The sequence below is a fragment of the Oncorhynchus clarkii genome, chromosome 17 (genome assembly GCF_045791955.1).
Source record: "Oncorhynchus clarkii lewisi isolate Uvic-CL-2024 chromosome 17, UVic_Ocla_1.0, whole genome shotgun sequence".
NCBI lineage: Eukaryota > Metazoa > Chordata > Actinopteri > Salmoniformes > Salmonidae > Oncorhynchus > Oncorhynchus clarkii.
In genome coordinates this window covers 38,599,257-38,621,899 of record NC_092163.1, presented here as the reverse complement: position 1 = coordinate 38,621,899, position 22,643 = coordinate 38,599,257, and the positions used below count along the sequence as shown (strand labels likewise).

Here is a 22,643-nt window from a genome sequence, read left to right as displayed (position 1 = left end):
GTGCGCTATTCGCTTTTGCCTTTGACAGGAGTGCCGTTACGCAGTTGCGTCTGACTGTTTTCCTTCTGCCAAATAAAGTGTGCCTGTTCACTCATCTCTGCTCTCCTGCACCTGACTTCAGTTAACCAGTTGCGCACACCCTTGACAATATCACTAAAGTTCTGTCTAGCAACAGAGGTGTATTGGCTGTTCAGATGTGTAAGGAGGAGACTCAGCATAGGAGGAAGGGTTAAATACCAGTGCTCGTGTGAACATGTCTTTGTCTGCTCAGCTGTCTGACCCTTTGGGTGAATAAACTTGTTTTGAGCTTTTCATAGTTGTCTGTCAGTTTTTACCCTGTTACTTAGAACCTAACAATGTCATCATCCCAGACACACTAGACCCACTCCAATTCACATACCGCCCCAACAGATCCACAGATGACACAATCTTAATTGCACTTCACACTGCTCTCTCCCACCTGAGAGGACTAGCTATGTGAGAATGCTGTTCAATGACTACAGCTCAGCATTGAACACCATAGTCCCCTCCAAGCTCATCACCAAGTTCGGGACCCTTGGACTGAACACCTCCCTCTGCAACAGGATCCTGGACTTCCTGACAGGCCAACCCAAACACCTCCCCTTCAGGAGGCTGAAAAGATTTGGCATGGATCCTCAAAAAGTTCTACATCTGCACCATTGAGAGCATCTTGACTGGCTGCATCACCGCTTGGTATGGCAACTGCACTGACCTTGACCGCAATGCGCCACAGAGGGTGGTGCTGACGGCCCAATACATCACCTTACAGGACATCTATATCAGGCGGTGTCAGAGGAAGGCCTGAAAAATTGCCAAAGACTTCAACCACCCAAGCTATAGACTGTTCTCCCCGTTACCGTCCGGCAAGTGGTACCGGAGCATCGGGTCTCGGCCCAACAGGATTCGTGGCAGCGTCTATCCACAAGACTGCTAAATAGTTAATCAAAATGGTTACCCAGATGTTCTTCATTGACCTTGTTTGACCCTATGCACACTCATAAGACTCCACCCACACACTCACCACACTGACACTCTCTCACACACACACATACTTTCACACTCATCAAAAAACGCTGCTGCTACTCTGTTCCTTTTTTACTCTTGTTATTATCTATGCCATGCCTTCAAGTACATATCTACCTCATTGATCTGGTAGCTTAATTGTTGTGTATTTTCATTCCTCTTTTGAATATATATATAAATATATTTTTTTTTTACTCTACATCGTTGGGATAGGGCTCCTAAGTAAACATGCAGTATTACGGTAAAGTCGACAGCTGTTGTATTCAGCACATATGATTTGGAAGATTTTTCTGTGACAAGCCACCCTGTTTTTCTACCCCTCCCCTTAAGCATACACCCCTCCCAGACATAGGTCCATTGTAGGGAGTGTGTGTGACTGTGTGTCTGTGTGTGGAGGAAAGAGGGTGTGGGAGGGGAGAGGCCATAAAATACAAGCCAAAAGGAAGCGAGAGAAAGGGAAGTGGGAAGAGAAAGAGATATAAACAAGGCTGTGTGTCGATTGCGATTTTGAGGGTCCTAGCCCAAACTCTTCCGGATACCTTGACAACCTACAAAGGACTGCAAACTTGAGTGTGACTCTGTGGAAATAAGATGCATGCGATGGAGCAGGGGAGCGTTCAAGAGCATGGAAGAAGTAGAAAACTCTCCAAGATCTGGGTGATAAATGAACGTGTTCGAGTGGGATTCGCAGAATCCCTCAGCACCTATGTCATGATGGTAAGAGAAAGATAGAGAGAGAAAAAAAAGGGAGAAAGGGTTAGAGGACAACATCAACCTCTCACTTCTTAAGGTCAAGGCCGGACTGGCCCCTTGATTTGATCCGTATCCGTGATTTCCAATGCTTTCTCAATGGGAGTTGTACGTTGACGCTGACCGTTAACGTATTTTCACGGACAAAAAGTTCAGATGAGTTGAACTTTTGCTGGGCCGACCGATACGTAACCATCTGCTTAGCCAATTAGAAAAGAGGAGGCGTTTTACGTCACACACTTCACACACACACGGAGCAAAATGTATCCGTTCTAATTTCGTATCCACGCGTCAGTCCGGCCTCACCCTTACTCCCTTGCTTATTTGCATTTTACATTTGCATGTAATATGTTTTGGTTGTTGCCTATTTCCAAAAGTACAAGAATTATAAATGAATAAATAAAATGTTGTATTTAAAGGTATTTATTATTACTAGTTTATTACTACTCGTATTACTACTAGTGTCTATATTCATTGATAGATTTCCACTCAATTGTGATTCTGCTTAGAAATATTCATAGAAATTGCATGTTGCAATACGCTCCCCATGTAGATGCTTATCATGTGGCATTGGTTGTCACTGTCATGCGCTTGACCCTGTGATAACACGGCTGGCCAGTTGGCCGCATGCACGCTCACACACACACACACACACACACACACACACACACACACACACACACACACACACACACACACACGCTGCCTGTTTGTCACATGCCTGAAAACGAATCCTATTCTTAGAGTTTAGGACAAAGACAGAAGACACACATGTGGTAGTAGTGCGATAATGTCTTTACTACTATACAGTAATTGTATAAGGAGCTTTCCCTTTCCTTTGTGACTTACCAACACAAAAAAAAATGGGAAGATGCTTGTTGTTAATCTTAAGTGCTTTTACTGATTGGAATGATTGAAAATGACACTTTCTATTAAATTTGTCTGAAATCAATTAACAAATTTGACAGATCAATGTGATCTTTTAAATTGATTGAAAGGTTCTAAACTGCTTTCAACACCTCATGCGCTTGCACATTGAATAACATTGGGGGAAATGTAGCGGAAGCAGCCTATCAGAAGAGTTGGAGGCGTGGCTTGTTTGGGTCGCAGCTTTCAGTTGGTTCTTTTTGCACACCAGTGAGAGTGTCATTCCAGTTATTCTGGTTTTTGTAGTCGTTTTTTCACCAATAGCATCTGTAATCATGCTGGCATAATTATATTTCATATAAAAGAGCCTGATATGGTTTATATGTTACTGTACACAATGCTTGATTATGATATTATGACATGGTACAAATCTGTCGTTCTGCCCCTGAACAGGCACCCACTGTTCCTAGGCCATCATTGAAAATAAGAATTTGTTCTTAACTGACTTGAAATAAACTTAACTGAACTGAAATAAAGGTAAAATAAATATTGTGGCTACTAAATGTGGAAACATTATTTTCAACCAACTTAATATCTTGATTTACAGGGAATTATTTAATTATTTAAAGTATTTTTGGAGGGTTGATCCAAAAGAGTAACCTTGGGATATTCGTGTGGGTTGGAAGTGGGTCATCACCTTATTAACCTACATACAATACAATATTCATACAATAATCCCATCCCCCTAAGGCCTAAACTGATTATATTCTTATAAATAATTAAGTACATCACTCAAAATGAGTTGACAGGTTTATAGGATAAGACGTGATAATTACCTTAAATGTCTTAAAGAGCAACTGAAGGCAATAAACAACTTCTCTAGTAGAAAACGGCCAAGTAGAAAACGGCCCTTGCTATTATTCCGATTTTTTTGTTCTAGTGTGAAAATTGACTACAAAGTGTAAATAGGATAATTTTGGTCATAAAGTCAGTCTCATCCAAAACTGAGATTTGTGAGATAATTAGGGGGGGAAAGTATGTCACGGAATCAAGGGTACTATAACAGTTTTCCTTGGGTTGGGATTATTTCAATCCTGCCCACACACCCAAAACTGGCAGCACATAAATAATCATACATTTGGAGCGCAGCTGCACCCGACCCCATCGTAATAGCCATGGTCAATATGGTTTGACATTCGATATCCCTATGAGGGCTAGTTAGGGAACATCAGTAAATTACACAATGTAGATGGGACAGTCATTTTAAATGTCAATAGCTCCAAATTTCAGTGACTTAAAAACCTCAAACAACTATTATTTGTAGAAATTCAGATACAAATACAGCTCAAAGATGAGCAACATTAAAATATTGTCGCATTTACATTGTATAATTTATTGACGGTCCCTAACTAGCTATCCAAAGTCAAACCCACTTTGCCACGGTCGCACACCGGCTGGCTGAAGCTGATTGGCAAAAGAAGTTAGCTGGCTTGCTAGCTAGTCTAGGCTACGTCCAGACACAAGACCTGGTTAGACCGTTTCAAGTTATTTAGAAGGGGGAGTACTGTAACTGTGTGCTGTTTTTGCAGAGTGAAAGTACAAACGAAGTACGTGAGGATGGAGGTCGGATGTTGGAGAATTATGAATTTTTCAAACACCTGAAAAAGGGTTTTCCAGGAATCTAGAGCCATAATAATTCTGCCTAATTCTATGTAAAAAAAAACAAATGCATATTTTTCTCCATAGGTTATCCAAGGATACATCTTTTCCAGCAGCATACCACCCTGCATCCCACTGCTGGCTTGTTCTGAAGCTAAGCAGAGTTGGTCCTGGTCAGTCCCTGAATGGGAGACCAGATGCTACTGGAAGTGGTGTTGAAGGGCCAGTAGGAGGCACCCTTTCCTCTGCTCTAGAAATAATATCCCAACGCCCCAGATTGGGGACATTGCCCTTTGTAGGGTTCTGTTTTTCGGATGGGACATTAAACAGGTGTCCTGACTCTCTGTGGTCACTAAAGATCCCATAGCATTTATAGTAAGAGTTAACCCTGGTGTCCTGGCAAAATTCCCAATCTGGCCCTCATACAGTCACCTAATCATCCCCAGTTTACAATTGGCTCATTTACCTCCTCTCCGCTGTAAAAAATACATGTACCTGTTCAACTGTCATTTTAATGATGGTGTCATTCTGACTGTTGTAAATTACACATCTAAATATACTGCAATAACATGCCTAAAATGTCACATCCAAATTACAACACAGTACATGGGACCACACGTCAATACAGGCACATATCATGGAATAATAATTAACAAACAGATGTCATGATAATATCATAAGGTGGCAGATTAAATTTAAACCAAATATGTTCTGCATCCCCCTAAAATCTAGATAAAAGGTTGAACGGAATGTGATTCTTATTGGGTACATTAAGTAATTGTACACTTTCCTAAAGTCTAGCAACTTTGCCCGCAGCATGCCAGCTAAGATACCGTAGTTAGACAAGCTACTCTAAGTTGATTGGTAGCCTGAAATTACTTGGTAGCTAGTTATGAAGTTGGGAGATTGGGAATTTATCTAGCTGGCTAACTAAAACCAACTCCATAAAATGGCTAGGTGTCTTGTATTACATAAAAATAATATTTTTTTAGTTTAATTTATTAATAAAAAGGAATCAATAGGTGACATAGCTTGATCAAATTCATTTACAAACATACCTCCTGTGACTCCTGCCCATCATCGGCAGCTAAAATCAAATCAAATGCAGTGTCTTTGCTCCATGGTGCACCTTGGAAGGAAACACTTACTAGGGAGAATGGGGGTACTCTTTGCCTGGTCCAGTCAGTGTGCCCCTCCACAAAATACCGCTGACAGATCTATTTTTTATAAATAATTATGTTGAAGTTTAATAATTCATTTTACATCAGAAAAATATAAAACTGGACAAATCGGAGGGGGAATGTGCTCTTGTGCCCCCTATGGGCATGACGCCTCTGCAAGAGACACTCACATCAAAGACGCATTCAAGACCCAAATCTAGTTCTCATTCACATTTCCTAATGAGGGAATTGAAACTTGTTTTTACTTTAACAGTAATTCTTTGTTTAATTGAGTTAAGTGAATCCAAATGCACCAGAAGGAATACATTACGTAGACCCACAAACCAGCTTGGATGTATTCACAACTGTAATAAATGATTGTAATCAATTCTCCCACTGTGGACGTCTGTTTTTGACAGGTTGTGTTCATGTTGTGTTTATATTCAAGGTGTTTGGCTTGGGCTCTGTGGCACAGGTCGTGACTGGACGGGGTGCGTTCGGAGAGTACCTTAGTGTCAACCTGGGCTTCGGCCTGGGCGTGGCTATGGGAGTGCATATTGGCGGGAGGGTCTCAGGTACATAACACAACACCACTCATTTTGACATGGGTAAAGGTTGAAATCGTTTTCATGTATGGTGCCTTTTATAACAGCACATTTAAGTGCAAAAGGAAAATACTTCCCTCTCTCTCTCTCTTCCTCTACCTCCTAGGGGCCCATATGAATGCAGCAGTATCATTCTCCATGTGTCTCTTTGGTCGTTTGGGTTGGAGGATGCTTCCCGTCTATATCCTCTGTCAGCTGATAGGCTCCTTCTTGGCTGCTGGGACCATATACTCCCTTTACTATGGTAAAGACAGAATGACAACACAGAAGACAATGACCAGTTCACTTTGGGAAATCATACAGCCAGTGCAAGGAAGCGCTTGTGTGCATTGGGGTGGCAGGGTAGCCTAGTGGTTAGAGCGTTGGACTAGTAACCGGAAGGTTGCGAGTTCAAACCCCCGAGCTGACAAGGTACAAATCTGTCGTTCTGCCCCTGAACAGGCAGTTAACCCACTGTTCCCAGGCCGTCATTGAAAATAAGAATTTGTTCTTAACTGACTTGCCTGGTTAAATAAAGGTAAAATAAATAAATAAATAAATAAAATTAAACGTCACTATGAGGGCCGGAAATGTTTGTTTCAATGTTATTGTTTGAGATACATGTACATTTCCCAACCTTAACACTTGAAAACCCACAGATAGTAGTGGTGTGTTGGTTGAATATGGTTATGAGGCGCTGTTCAATGCTGTGAAACTTGCTTTGTCACTGTATTTCCAGACGCCATATACCACTACTGTGGAGGGAATCTGACTGTGTCTGGCCCTAAGGCTACAGCTGGGATCTTTGCTACCTACCCAGCACCCTACCTCTCGCTTCCTGCTGGATTCTTAGACCAGGTAAGCATGAAACGGGTCATTCAACCCCATTTTACTCCATAAAGACACCTGTTGAATTGGTTTGTCAAGCCAGTTTACCCTGATCTACATTTTACTGCGGACGTTCATCTCCCACTGACGGAGGACAACTCAAGCTATCTCTCCCTTTTCTCCCTAAGTGTGTGTGCGTGTATGTGTGTTAATTGTGTGTCGTCCAGGTATTAAGCACCCCACGGGGGGAATTCAGACCCGAGTGTTGTGCACGTAAATGGAACTTCATTTCCTTTTTATGCACTTTTCGTTCAATGCGTAGTCTGACCTTGAATTTGAGCGTGGGGAAACGCATGTGCCAGCCAGCTATACGTTTGGGGTGGAGATCAGAGAAATGGAGGTGTGGTAGAGATGTGTCTACAGATATCTGTATTCTGACCTTGACTTAATTCGCTCAAAATTCCACTACATTTGCGCTTGAGGAAACCATGGATAAGGTCGAGCGAACCTGTTCGTTCCAAGTGGAAAATCATACTTAATTGTTTTTTTTCCCAGATATAAATAACCCCTTTTCTTCATGCACTGTAATTTATAAATTGATAAGAGCAATTGATACGAGCTAGACGAGCTGACCTATGAGCAATCTGTTGGGAGAAGAGGGTTAAAAAAAAAAGAAGATGATTTTTTTCCCTCGGATCGCTGGAGAATGAAACCAGTCATAGAAGCAAACTAAAAGCATGACAATAATTTCTGCCCTTTTCCCACTGCAAAGTACAACATGCTGTGTGACCTTATGCATCATTTTAATTGTATGGCCTTTATAACTTGCAGTTATGAAGCTTGGAGATGCCAGCCAAATGGGTAGGCTACTGCAGCCTGGAGCACGTGATGACGATGCACAATGGTAGTGACGCCAAATTGAACCTTTGGGCACTCTCGAATATTTAAATTATATGCCTCAACCTTCTCTGGTTCCTACTATTTCTATCATGTTATCAAATGTCAGTAATAACCACACATATTTAACTGCCAATTTAATGTTAGTTTCCTTCATTTAGTTACATTACATCCCTCAATTGAATTGCATTGTTTTGTTTGCCTTCATATGCTTCCTCTGTAAACGCTGTCACGTCCGTGTGGTTGTTGCTGAGGATCTCTAGTAATAGTTGATCATGTTTAATAATGTATATATTTTTTTAAACATGTAGGCTAATTAAATCCTTATGGAGTGACAGACCAAGTCTTAATAGTTTGAACCTGACTCTTGACGCAATACTTGGCCATGTCATCACACAGTTCTATTACAATTACTTGTTTGGTCTCTCACTTTGGGTAATGTCTCGTTAGGGGCGGAGTATAGGAATGGGCAGAGTCTATGAAGATCCAATCACACAAGGTCTGCCATAGACTTCCTATACAAGGGGCTATAGTCTGCTCCCATCTTCACTTCTTTCATCTTCCTCACAGATTCTATTAAGATCCTCTACTTTCCTCAGTAATATACTCTACTCTCTTCTACTCTCCTCAGTAATATCCTCTACTCTCCTCAACTTGGACCTCTGCTTTCCTGCTAACCTGTCCTCAGGTGGACCGTCAAAGAATCCATCGCCGAGCGTAGGACAGCAGCTTATCATCGAGAGGATTGACATCACAGTGAAAACTACTCTCAGTCTCTGGTTCAGCTAGCGCCACACGGCTAGCTGTAACTAAACTACCTGCTTCGCTTTGCTTATTCCTACCTAGGTGGAAAGAGAAAATATCATTTTTTATAGCTAACGAAGAACACACATTATCTTCAGCTAACAGCGTGCTGGCTTTAGCTAGGTTACTAACCCACGAGGTGAACTCTAGCTAGCCAACGACAGGACTACTAGCTACACAGCTACAGCGTCGACCAGCACACACATAGCCTGGGTGTCTACCCCTACACAGGATGAGACCAGCAAACCTGCTGACCTACACCCATGCCCATGTGGGGCTCTCATACCCACACCCTATATTTCAACTCTCCAGGACTGGAGCATGCCCAGACAAGGCTCGCTATTCCTGAGTCCTGCGTGTATTGCTAGGAGTTGCCGAAGGCTATCCTCAAGCGTCGAGTGCGACAGGCTGCCGCCTCATGCTCATCTTCCTCCAGCATTTTGGGTGAAGAGGCAACTCAACAACCCCTACCCAGTCCTGTATGTACTGAGGTTGACAGGACTGAGGTTATGGACAATCTCCCCCCGGATATACGGTTTGACGACCTAGCATTAGGGGAAGATGACTTGATCATAGATGAGGATGAAGACGACATCCTTTGTCTCCTCCGTGATGTAGAAGAAGAGGGGGAGGAGGACTCCCTGGCTCCCAGACCCACACAGGGCAGAGATGTCCCCTCTCCTACCCTGGGGTACGGGCTCGTGGATGTGTGTAAACGGGCTGCAGCCAAGCTCAAGATTAGGACACTGGACGTCACCACTCTACTGATGGTATATCAAAAACTGAACAAGAACGAGCCCAACCCATTGCTCAGGGAAGAGATCTGTGTCGTCTCAGACCTCAACCTCCGTGCCTCCACGGGTGCTATACAAGGCTGTGGGCGTGTCATTCGCCTCCCAGTGGTGGAGGATAGAGTCCTGCGGCTGAACCTGTCCAGCCTCACGGGGGAGACGGCAGACTTCCTGGATGCTCCTATTGAGCCAAAGGAACTGTTTGGCCCTATTGACTGGAACTGTACAGAGCAGAAGGAGAAGCTTCCAGCTTCTGCCTGCCCCGCCAACCCGGGTCCCACCCCGGTCCAACCTCCACAGCCATGAGCCAGCGTGCCTCCTCAGCAGGAAGAGGCCAGTACTCCTCCGCCAGGGGCACCAGGCCCAGCAGATTGCTAACCCACAAGTAAGTGTTCAGACTAGAGGCAGACGAAACTGTGGCAGACGTTCCTACGCAGCAGCCGCTTTGAGGTCACACCCCAACGATTCCCCTGAGGGGGAGACCGTCCTAGGGGTCCTTCCACAGTGGCAAAGGGGAGCAGAGCACAGCTCATATGGTGTCCGGCCCTTCGCTCTCTCGGGCTAAAGACCTTTCACCCGACGTAAATTGCAAGAGGGGCATGTCTATTTTGTCAGAACACTTTCCCCCGTGCTACAACACATTGTTTTGTGTCTAGACACAGGGAGGATGGAGACAGCCCACTTTCCCCCCCAAGTGCACTTCATACTGTAGCTCTCCACTCGACAACCTTGTTTGATGTGTCAGAGCCCGGAAAACAAGGTTTCAGTTGCCATGAACACTTTCTGCGTTCCGGGTTCATTCACTGCCTTTTCAATAAAGGTACTACTGTTGCGCTTAAGCTTTTCGCAAATCAAATCAAATTTTATTGGTCACATTCACATGGTTAGCAGATGTTAATGCAAGTGTAGCGAAATGCTTGTGCTTCTAGTTCCGACCATGCAGTAATAACCAACGAGTAATATAACCTAACAATTTCACAACAACTACCTTATACACACAAGTATAAAGGAATTAATAAGAATATGTACTGTACATATAAATATATGGATGGGCGAGGGCCGAACGGCATAGGCAATATGCAGTAGATGGTATAGAGTACAGTATATACATATGAGATGAGTAATGTAGGGTATGTAAACATTATATAAAGTGGCATTGTTTTATGTGACTAGTGATACATTCATTACATCCAATTTTGTATTTTTAAAGTAGCTAGAGATTTGAGTCAGTATGTTGGCGGCAGCCACTCATTGTTAGTGATGGCTGTTTTACAGTCTGATGGCCTTGAGATAGAAGCTGTTTTTCAGTCTCTCTGTCCCAGCTTTGATGCACCTCTCCTTCTAGATGATAGCAGGTGAACAGGCAGTGGCTCGGGTGGTTGTTGTCCTTGATGATCTTTTTGGCCTTCCTGTGACATCGGATGGTGTAGGTGTCCTGGAGGGCAGGTAGTTTTTCCCCGGTGATGTGTTGTGCAGAACTCACTACCCTCTGGAGAGGATTTTCCATTGTGGGCGGAGCAGCTGCCGTACCAGGCTCTCAATTGTGCATCTGTAAAAGTTTTGGGTGTTTATGATGACAAGACAAATTGCTTCAGCCTCCTGAGGTTGAAGAGGCGCTGTTGCGCCTTCTTCACCACGCTGTCTGTGTGGGTGGACCATTTCAATTTGTCCATGATGTGTACGCCGAGGAACTTCTCCACTACTGTCCCGTCGATGTGGATAAAGGGGTGCTCCTTCTGCTTTTGCTGAAGTCCACGATCATCTTTTGTTTCGTTGACGTTGAGTACTGAAACGTGGCCGGATGATGACGCTATGCATGTAGTACTCAGTGGATTATCCATGCAGCGGCAGGATCGTACCGCGCCTTCGGAGAAGTCGAAAGGAGGGGGAGTGTGTTTTTTCATATATAACAACTGGTGTGCTGCTTCAAGTGTGAAGGAAATCTCTAGCTTTTGTTCACCTGATATAGAATACCTAATGGTAAGCTGCAAAACATGTCATCTAACAGGAGAGTTCTCATCCTTAATTATCACGGCTGTCTACATCCCGCCCCAAGCCAACACCACTCTGGCATTCAACAAACTGTATGGGGCCATATATACAAACAAGAGACCGCTCACCCAGAGGCAGCGTTTTTGGTGGGGGTAAATTTTAATTTGTGGAGACATAAAACCGTCCTACCTCACTTCTGCCAACAAAACTCTAGACCACTTTTATTTTACCCACAGAAATGCATACAAGGCCCTCCCTTGCACCACCCTCGACAAATCTGACCATGACTCAATTCTCCTGCTTCCTGTTTACAAGCAAAAGCTCAAACAGGAAGAACCAGTGATGCGCTCAATACGGAAGTGGTCAGATGAAGCAGACGCGAGGTTACAAGACTGTTTTGCTAGTACAGACTGGGAAAACTATGGATTACAGGCCATATCCACACTGGGCTAAAGGCTAGAGCTATCGCTTACAAGGAACAGGACACGCTCATGGAAGCAATCAAGAAATCCCGCTACGAACCCCGACAAGACATCAAAGATGCAAAAGGACAATATAGGAAAAAGGTGGAATCCTATTATACCAGCACCGTCTCTCGTCGTATGTAGCAGGGCTTGCAGACGATAACGGATTACAAAAATAAACCCAGCAATGAGTTGTCCAGTGATGCAGAACTCCTAGACAAGCTAAATGCCTTTTATGCTCGCTTCGAGGAATATAACATCGTGCTTTGCATGAAAGCTCCTGTTTTTCCCAGATGGCTATGTGATCCCGCTCTCCGTGGCCGATGTGAGCAAAATGTTGATTGATCGTGGACTGTAGGAGAAAGAGGGGAGAGCACATTCACATCAACGGGGCTGTTGTGGAGCGGGTGGAGAGCTTCAAGTTCCTTGGCGTCCACATCACTAAGGACCTAACATGATCCACACACCCGCAAAGTCGTGAAGAGGGCACGGCAGGAAGCATCTCATCCCCCTCAGGAGGCTTAAAAGATTTGGTATTGGCCCTCGGATCCTCAAAAGGTTCTACAGCTGCACCATTGAGTGCATCTTGACTGGCTACATCACCGCTTGGTATGGCAAATGCACCGCCCATTACTACAAAGCGCATGTGACAAACTTTTTATTTGTTTTGAGAACACAACATCAGTAAGATAACAATAGCATACAAGGAGTGTTACTATGACTTTGGCAGTGCATGGCTGGATGAACTAAGTCAGGCAGGAACATTTTAAAGGCCTGCCTCTTAGCGAGAAAATGTTGCCATTTTCAAGCAAATTTTCTGCAATTCTACACATTTTGCCACGAGGCAGAAAGAAAACTTTTCAGTTATAAAGTTTAAATTACAATGCATTTCATGTAAAAAATGTAAAAAATGTTTAAAAAAAATAAATAATAATGTTTGACCTGTTTCCCAGAGTTAAGAACATAAATTGTATTTTGAATAATATGACATTGTATTGTATTACACCATCTAACTTGTTCCACTAATTCTTTGGACAACATTAGTTTAATCTGTTGTTTTTAGTAATATTCATTTGAAAAATTAACTATGTTTAAAAACAGTTATTACTTTATTTTAAGATCTGGTCACGGACCCCCTGCAGTAGCCTACCTCGTCCACGTACCCCACTTTGAGAACCCTGCATTAGGTAACCTTAAGTTCCATGGTCAGTGCGGGCAATGAGCCAGGGTATACTATTGTACACTATTCTCCCTATTACAATTATATGTTCACTATTAATCAAAACAGTTCTGTTTTTTTTGTGCGTAAAGGCTCTCCAAATGTTTCTATGAAGTAGCCTAGGGTTCATGAAAACTCCCCTAAACATACATACTGTGAAATATCAGTGTTTTGAAATCTACACATTTTGATGGCTATCTTTCATTGATATCCATTCTGAAAGCATTTTTCATAGGCTGCATTGTAATGTTGTGCCGATTATATTCAAATGAAAGGTACACATTATTTAGATGGATTGCTTAAGATGAACAGAAAAACATATTGAAGAAAAACTCTGATCAAATTGGCCAACCCAGTAGGTGTGTTTTTTGTTGGATCGAATCAAATGTATTCAGTGTGTGCAAGACAGCCACACCCGCAAACCATGTTATGCTCATGATTATGGTAAGTCTGAATACCAACTACTGAGAAGTGCTTAAATCAGAATGCTTAAAAAAGGCATACATTTCCTAAGTCTGATTTGGTCCCATAGTGTCAATCATGGTTGTTTTACTCTCACAGACAGTAGACATATTAACCTAAAGTCCACTTTCTCGCTGTGTGTGTTCCAGGTGATCGGCACGGCCATGTTGTTGCTGTGCCTGATGGCCCTGTCTGACCAAAGGAACCAGCCTGCTCCATCGGGGAGTGAGCCCATCGCTGTGGGCCTGTTGGTACTGCTCATAGGAGTCTCTCTGGGGAGCAACAGTGGATACGCTATCAACCCTAGCCGCGACTTGGGACCTCGAATCTTCACCGCTATAGCAGGCTGGGGGCCAGAGGTGTTCCGGTAAGACTGGAGGGGAGTAAGACCTGGTGGTGGTCAATTCAGTTTTCAGTTTTGGTTCAGTGAATTAGTTATTTGATATTCAATTTATGAATTCAAAAGTGAATTGGCCATTTTCAGAACTGAGTGGATTGAAAAGTGAATTGACCCCAACCTTGCCTGCTAGTCTTGCAAGGGCTTTTTATCTTACACTGCCTTCAGAAAGTATTCACACCTAAATAAGTTCAGGAGTAAAGATGTGCTTAACAAGTCACAAACATGAATACATTGCATGGACTCACTCTGTGTGCAATAATAGTGTTTAACATGATTTTTGAATGACTACCTTGTGTCTTTAGCCCACACATACAATTTTCTGTAAGGTCCCTCAGTCGAGCAGTGAATTTCTAACACATATTCAACCACAAAGACAAAGCAGGTTTTCCAATGCCCCGCAAAGAAGGGCACCTATTGGTAGATGCATAAAAAAAGCACACATTGAATATCCCTTTGAGCATGGTGGAGTTATTAATTACACCATCCAAAGTGTATCAATACACCCAGTCACTAAAAAGATACAGGTGTCCTTCATAACTCAGTTGCCAGAGAGGAAGGTCACCGCTCAGGGGTTTCACCATGAGGCCAATGGTGACTTTAAACTGTTACAGAGTTTAATGGCCGTGATAAGAGAAGACTGCAGATGGAACAACAACATTGTAGTTATACCACAATACTAACCTGATTGACAGCATGAAAGCCTCTACAGAATAAAATATTCCAAAACTAGCATCCTGTTTGCATAAAGGCACTAAAGTAATACTGAAAAAACAATTGACAAAAGGGCAAAAATATATATCATTCTATAGTGATATTAATTCATTAATTGGTAAAGCAATTCACATTTTGGCCTGAATACAAAGGGTTATGTTTGGTTCAAATCCAATACAACACATTACTGAGTACCATATTTTCAAGCATAGTGGTGGTTGCATCATGTTATGGGTATGCTTGTAATCGTTAAAGACTGGGAGGTTTTACAGGATACAAAAGAAACGGAATTGAGCCACTGTAAGCACAGGCAAAATCCTAGAGGAAAACATGGTTCAGTCTGCTCTCCCACCTGACACTAGGAGATTAATTCACATATCAGCAAGACAATAACCTAAAACACAAGGCCAAATCTACACTGGAGTTGCTTACCAAGAAGACGGTGAATGTTCCTGAGGGGCAGAGTTACAGTTTTGACTTAAATCTACTTGAAAATCTATGGCAAGACCTGAAAATTATTCTCTAGCAATGAACAACAACCAAATTGACAAAGCTTGAAGAAGTTTGAAAATAATTATAGGCTAATATTGTACAATCCAGGTGTACAAAGCTCTTAAAGACTTACACAGAAAGACTCACAGCCAAAGGTGATTGTAACATTTATAGGTTGAATGCTATCTAATCAATATATGTTTTATTTATCATAAAACATTTAACAAATATTAGAATTCTCTGTAGACATTTGACCAAAAAAAAGACAATTAAATCAATTTTAATATCACGTTGTAACACAAAATGTGGAAAAAGCAGGGGTGTGAGAATACTTTCTTAATGTACTGTATATCAACAAACTGGCTGGACTAAGATTGCCTTGGTGTTTTGGATTAGCAACATTCACACGTTTTGCCTTCAGAGTTTAGCCAGGTGTTGATGGTGGTGTTGGTAGAATGTTCAGTGGTTCAGGGGTCAATTACAGGGCAGTAGAGGTATTTTGGAGTGGACAGTCTGGTTTCCCATGCCAATCTGCATTATTTCCTCTGTCCTAGCCAGTCACTTATTTTGGATGTTTCTTTGTACTGTTCTGTCCTCTTGTTCCGAAAATAACAGGAAAAGAGCTGTGCCCGTTTGTTGTGGCATCTAATTTGATCTCACCCTCTTATGGCATCTAATTGGATCTCACTGGCCAGTTACGTTCCAATTTTGGTAGCAACAAAAAAGAAGTCCCTCTCATGATATGGTTCAAATTATTTTGGGATTGTTCAACATTGCAACTGACGTGACGCATTTTGGGTAAATTGTGACTGACTGATCTACAAATAAAAATGTTTTATTTATGATAATCTGTAGATCAGTCAGTCTACGGTCACCTTCAATGTCAGCTGAAATGTCAAACAAGCCCACTGTGATAATCAGGAAAACTTGTCAATCAGGAATTCTGATAGGCCTGTTACGGGAGCGCCTGCTTGAAATGACAATAGATTGAATTCTGATCAAGGGCTGCCAAATAATACAGCATATAATTAAATAGGACAAAACTCCCCAAAGCTATTTTTGTTTGTTTTTGACTGACTTTGACCACTGTAACCAATCTCCACACTGTTGTCTCTCTCTGTCTGTTGTGCAGGGCAGGTAACGGCTGGTGGTGGGTACCTGTACTTGCCCCCATGGTGGGAGGAGTCACAGGGGCTTCCATCTACAAGGTCTTTGTGGAATTGCACCACCCCTCCCCCTGTGAACACAGGAGGGAGATAGAGGACGAGGCAGAGGAGGAGGCTGCGCCTCTGGATATGCAGAAAAACCTCAGCCCAGAGGTGTGTGTGTGAGGCACCCCAGCTATGTGTGCGCACACTTGCTACACCCAAAGTAACTGGAGGAGGATCCAATGGAACAGAAACATCAGCAAACAATTGGGGATGTTGTTCTGAGAGGACACTGACTGGACTGGTTACTTTCTCGACGGTCCAAGTCCAAGTGACAGAATGAATTGTGAAAGTGAAACAACTGTGAAACAGAGCATGAATTCAGTTTGGCTCCCAGGCTAAGGATGAATGAGACCACCTCTAACAGAAGTCAAAGCTCCATATAGAAGTTGCCTGTAGGTACAAGTCTAGGATCAGCTTACCCCTCAACCAATAGAACTATGGAGCCTTGAAACTGATGACAAAATGAAAGAGACTATGTAAAGAATGTAATTGGTGCTCATTACTCGTTTCGGTTTCAAAGCACAATGCAGCACATCTGAGGACACTGGAGGAAATCTGGACTCATTAAAATGGCCATCGACAATAACACAGGTTTAACCGAAACGATTCTCATCTGCCTTTAATAGGAAATACATACAGCCATAGACACAAAAGGGAAATAAATAGGATCAACAGGATGGCCTACAAGGCTTCACAGGGAATAGCAGCATTGCTAGAAAAAACATGTCAGGCACGCACACACACACACACACACACCCACACACTCAGGAGAAGAAGCATTTATAGTGGTATAATACATAGCTACCGTTTCCCTGCCATTACTTACTTGAGAAGCCAAGCGCTGTAGCCCCATTACCTACCACATAGATCGTTAGCTTCAATATTCTGAATGGTAGCAGCCAGATATGTTGCTTCCGGGCCCTTTTCACCCCACTCAAGAAACAAATGCAGGGGAAACACTGCCATAGCCCATTGAATATGTATTTTTTGGGGGGTGGGGGAGGGGAAGTTTCCTTATCGCCTGCCCCCACTATGCCTCCCTGAGCTCCCCTGCCCCTTGGCAGTGCCCCCCACCCCTCCCTGGGGCGACTGTTTCTTCTTCGGGGCGGGCAGCTTTGCTTTGCCCCGGAAGGCTTTGCTGGGGTCCAGCTTGTTGACAGGCGGATCTCCGGTGAGGTCGGCCATACTGGGCTCACAGTGGAAACTCAGGGGCTGGTAGAGAGACGCCCACTGCTGTTGGGGAGATATAGATGACACAAGCACAATGGGTAAACTAACTAACCGAACAAAAACTAATGGCATTATATCCTACTGTTAAGCTGTACTTATTTAGGTTTGCGTGCTGAGAGAAATCTCTTTCATGAGACGGACTTGTTTTAAACATATATAACAAACCTTATTGTTAAGTTGTCTAATCAAAAAGTATAGCTACACATTTATAAGTTGCTTACTACAGTATAACTCATTTTAGGATACACTTAAATGACTAAAATACTAATATTTTTTTGTGAGACCTAGTCAAGGTAGGGCAGGGCAATGAAACAAATGCACTTAATGACCCCTCCATTGGGTCAGAGCTTGGGGGTCAACATACCTCAGTCAAAACACTTTAGTCCTAGGCCCTGACTTATTTGTTTTAGCTGATGTGGCCAGATGGTGATGATACATAGCCTAACTGCGGTCTGTTATGTTTGACATGACTATATATTGTACATTGAAAGAAACAATAAAATCTGTGTTTACCTTGTATGTAATGGATCACCTTTTTGGCTGTGCTGATTTAGTTTTTTACTTCCATACATGGTAGTAGGCCTCTAATACATATCATTGTAGATGTGTTACAATTACATCTGCATGCAATACATAAGAACAATGGTCACTATTTTCAAGTGCTCTTAGACACACAATGTATTCTCTTAAATTTTGTCCCAATTCCAACAAAATCCCATAACCCCAGCCTCGCTCCTTCTAGAAGGTGACGGTGTATTACCTTGGCCTGGGGACTGGGGCCGTAGGGGGTGAAGGCGTTCTGCCACTCTGGCAGGCCTAAGTTGGTGATCATCAGGCGGTAGTAGGCAGTGAAGCTGGGTGTTAGGTAGTGCCAGTACAGAGAGCGATCCAGGAACCACACCTCACACTTCTGGGCCACCACACCTGGAACCAAACAGCCATGGGACAGAGAGCAAGGGGGATGAAATAATTATGGGCACATTCCCATGAATATTAACCAGTCAAAATCAATTTAACTTTCTAACTTTCATAAAGTCTGGTGTAAAATATGGCAAACGGAAGTTGTCTTCCTCTCTTATTCTTTCATGATATTTTACACACACAGTGCATGTGGCATATCACATGGGTAAATGGGTACCTTCTGTGCAGTCTTTGTAGACCAGGCAGACTTTGCCATTCCCACTGCAGGGGTCCAGCTCAAAGATACGGCTCCTGGAATCAAAATGGGGCTCCACCAGCCCACACTCTGACTCTGAGGAAAACAGAATGTGTGAATTGTCTGTGTGTGTCCTACTATGTTAACTAGATAGGCCTATCTATACATGACGTAGCAATTTATGGAACATTTGCTTCAATGCCCCGTATTCTACAATATGTCCAACATTTCGACAAGGAACCCATCGGTAGAAGATTCAGTATACAATAACATTGGAGGCTGAAACTAAAGAATCCCCTAAGTAGCTGAATGAGGTGGTGTCACCTTCAACTTGTTCTTCGTCCCAGTCCAGGTCAGCCAGTGAGGGTGCGTTGGGGAGGGAGAACACTGACGATGACTGGCAAAGAGGACGCAGGTTGGCCACACCGTTGAGCACCATGCATCCTAAAGGCACAGATTCATCTGGTACAATGTAGGAAAGAGTGTCACAGAGAGAAGGACAGATAGTGTTCAGTTGTCTGTTCTTCTATGGATGTTTGGGGCTGAATGTGTCACTGTCAGGGTTACCTACTCTCGAGTTTGGCACTCCAGGTAAGGGTGAAACCATCCGTTGTGAGATAAAAGTCTCGGAGGTCCTCGGGCAGAACACAGGTATTTTTCTGTAAACCGCACAAAAAATGTCAACACAGAGGGGTAAATCTATTTAAATTCAATCACTTTTTCACAGCACCCCTATTGATTTGAACAAAACATTCCATACATATTTGCCCATTGTAGAAGTGATCAAAATGTGACTATTTGGAACTGAATCAAGAGATAAATGTGCTCAAATTTGGCCCATTTTGCATACCCTACCATGAGACATCTCATCACTGGAAAAGATAAATGGTTGAGATTTATATAATTTAAGGGCTTACAAAACAGCGTTGTAAAATTATTTTAGAATTTTGTAAGAAAAAACACTTAAATTAAAAAATAAATAAAAAATCTGCATATGTTGTAGCTTCAGTCTGGTCTTTGGCAGTTTAGCAACGTTTCAACAATTTATTACTTTTTATCTACTTTGCAACTACTTTGTATGTTAGCTAACCCTCATCCTAGCTCTAAACCTTCCCCTAACCCTTCCCCAGACCTTTAACCTAACTCCTAAACGTAATCTTGATGCTAACCCCTAAGCTAGGTATTGTTAGCCAGCTAGCTATCGTTAGCCACCTAGCTAGAATTTGTAACATATCATACGTTTGGCAAAGTCATAGTGCATTTGGAAATTCGTAACATAATACGAAACGTGGCCCATCAAATCACTGTTTCATGTCTGTCAGCAGCAACTGTGATTAAACACTACACTCTTAAAAGCAATGTTGAATAGGGGATATATGTAACGGATGTGAGACGGCTAGCTTAGTTAGCGGTGGTGCGCGCTAAATAGCGTTTCAATCGGTGACGTCACTTGCTCTGAGACCTTGAAGTAGTAGTTCCCCTTGCTTTTGTGGAGCGATGGGTAACGATGCCTCGTGGGTGTCAGTTGTTGATGTGTGCAGAGGGTCCCTGGTTCGCGCCCGGGTATGGGCGAGGGGACGGTCTAAACTTATACTGTTACATATAGTTAAATAACTTCACTACGTTGGTTGGAGAAAAGTACATTAGGTCTGCTTACCGCTATGTTTAACCACCTGTACAAAATTTCTACCGATAGCCTAATGTTTACTCTTTTAGGTCAGCCTTATTAGCATATAATTTTGGTAGGGTGACCTGATTTGTCTAATTATGAACAATATCTTTGCCCAGACAGATTGTGAACCCAACTGTGTAACTGATTCTAGGGGGGATACATTGAAAGATCATTTGGGTTGGGTGTAGGGGCAGATTTGAACTATGTAATCTTGTGTTCAGGGGATTGTATTATCTGTTTAATTGATTTGGTCAGAACACAGACTTGGGGTGGAGCCAATGACATTCACAATCTCACTCCAAGCTACAGTATGTTCAAAGGTTGGCAGGCCTGCTGCTGCAACTTGATTGCCTGAAAATGAAAGACAACATCCGGGATTAGCATTTAGCCACTATAGCATGGTGGTGGAAAATGGTGTTCCATAAGGGAAGTATGCATATTTTCCAATTATTTTCCACATTCTCACCATTACAGAGTTCAAGGAATTTTGGCAATGAGGCAATTTATTTACTTGCCCAGAGTCAGATGAAATCGTGGATACCTTTATATGCCTATGTCCAGTATGAAGGCATTCGTCAGAGGTGGTTTGGCAAATGCTAACTACCATTATAGTTAGCCATAGACTTCCCATTGGTATATCTCATTGGTATAATTCCAAAGGATCCATCTGAGGAAATCAAAGCCTATGCAGCCTGAATGGATGATTTAGGTACATACCGGTCCACGAGGGATACTGATGTTTTGCAGGCTGCATACAATGCATTTGAATGTAAAATGACAACTCAATATCGTCATCTGCCGGCCTTTGGGCTGTGTCCATTAAGTCACTTTCTGACCACTTCTTCCATGGGCAAATATGTCTGGAAAGTTCTGTTGCTGTCAAAAAGTGATGCTATCAAAAAATGATTGAATTCAAATGGATTGACACAGAATTCCCTCCCAAACCGGGATAAGAACCTCTCTCCCTCCTTTCCTTCACCTGTCCTACACTGACGTGATGGAGAGAAGGAGCAATTTTAGTATTGAAATGCAGCCAGCCTGTGTTTTTACCTGTTCCCATGACAGCAGGCATCGCTTCTCTGCAGGCTCCCTCTCCACAAAACGCACGTCCATCACCCCGGGCATACTCTCTGTGACACCAAAATATTATACAGCATAATGACAATTAATGTTAGCCACAACTGTAATGCAATGAAGAAGAAAAAAATCCCAACAGGACGTCCCAAACAGGCTTCTAGCGAGCTAGCTAGCCTAGCAGCAACAGGCTTGCTAAATCAAACGCTAGCTAGCCAGCGAAAATGAATGCTTACCAAGTACTCTGGTGATGCCGAGTGTCAGCCTTTCAGCGACCCCTTTACATGTTAAACCTTCCTTTGTCTCCTCCATTTCAATAATTAGAAATCACAGCAGAGAAATATTAATAAAATCCATCTAACAGTGAATTTTCTGGAGGAGTCGCAGATTATCTTCTTCTCTGAGATGTTATGGTGCACCACAATTATTGTTGTATTGCCGCCCCCAACTGGACGGGGTGAAGAAAACAAAAGTACATTCATTATGGAGAAGGGAAAAACATGAATCCACACATGCAATAACAAAAAGCATAAAAAGATCTCATTCATTATCATTCAAAAACGCCATAGCTCCCTACACAGGCTCTTGGGCCTGCGAGGGTTGGACTGCACGAGACAGAACTTGATTGTAGCTCCCCTCAGTGATCATAGATGCGGTAAAAGAGTAAATAGAAGGCATTGACCAGATTGCCGCACATTCAACAAATCTGATCTAACAAAGTCGTCAAATCCGTCATGATGTATGTATTGTAACAGGCCCACAATGTGGTTACTTAAACCAGATATGGATATATTTGGCTGTTTACGCTACATAACATGTAGAAGTTGTCCTTTATAAGGTTTTGAAGAAGGGACTGCTACATTCTAACCCAATTCTAAACTTGTTTGCATAGCTAGCGTACAGAAATCGGTGGTGGTAGTCAAAGTAGTTTTTAAATGTAATGCAGTTGATTGGTAACGATGACATGAACATGTGTTGAGGTTGATTTTATATGAAATGCATATAAAATAGCCTAAATAAATGTAGGCAAATTTTTCTGGGGGGCAATGAGGATACTCGCATCTTTCCCCCACACGTTTCCATGGCAATTCCATTCCAGTTTGATTGACCTCTTTACCACAAATGTGAAATGTAATGTCGTTTTAAAAGCATGAACTAATCTTAAAATTGTCATAG

The 22,643-nt window shown here is 42.6% G+C and overlaps 2 protein-coding genes across 2 annotated transcripts; one reads left to right on the top strand and one right to left on the bottom strand.

Moving 5' to 3' along the window:
- Positions 1 to 1,400: 1,400 nt before the first annotated feature.
- On the top strand, positions 1,401 to 18,084 carry LOC139370783 (aquaporin 7). Its single transcript, XM_071110544.1, has 6 exons — positions 1,401 to 1,761; positions 5,929 to 6,055; positions 6,192 to 6,329; positions 6,804 to 6,922; positions 13,671 to 13,888; positions 16,257 to 18,084. The coding sequence occupies exons 1-6, from the start codon at positions 1,636 to 1,638 to the stop codon at positions 16,453 to 16,455; spliced, it is 927 nt and encodes a 308-aa protein (XP_070966645.1). The 5' UTR covers positions 1,401 to 1,635; the 3' UTR covers positions 16,456 to 18,084.
- Positions 16,940 to 21,899, bottom strand: LOC139370784 (tubulin polyglutamylase complex subunit 2). Its single transcript, XM_071110545.1, has 7 exons — positions 21,704 to 21,899; positions 21,444 to 21,523; positions 19,293 to 19,380; positions 19,046 to 19,183; positions 18,704 to 18,817; positions 18,326 to 18,489; positions 16,940 to 17,568 (listed from the first exon to the last, which is right to left on the bottom strand). The coding sequence occupies exons 1-7, from the start codon at positions 21,777 to 21,779 to the stop codon at positions 17,350 to 17,352; spliced, it is 879 nt and encodes a 292-aa protein (XP_070966646.1). The 5' UTR covers positions 21,780 to 21,899; the 3' UTR covers positions 16,940 to 17,349.
- Between the last annotated feature and the right edge of the window lie 744 nt (positions 21,900 to 22,643).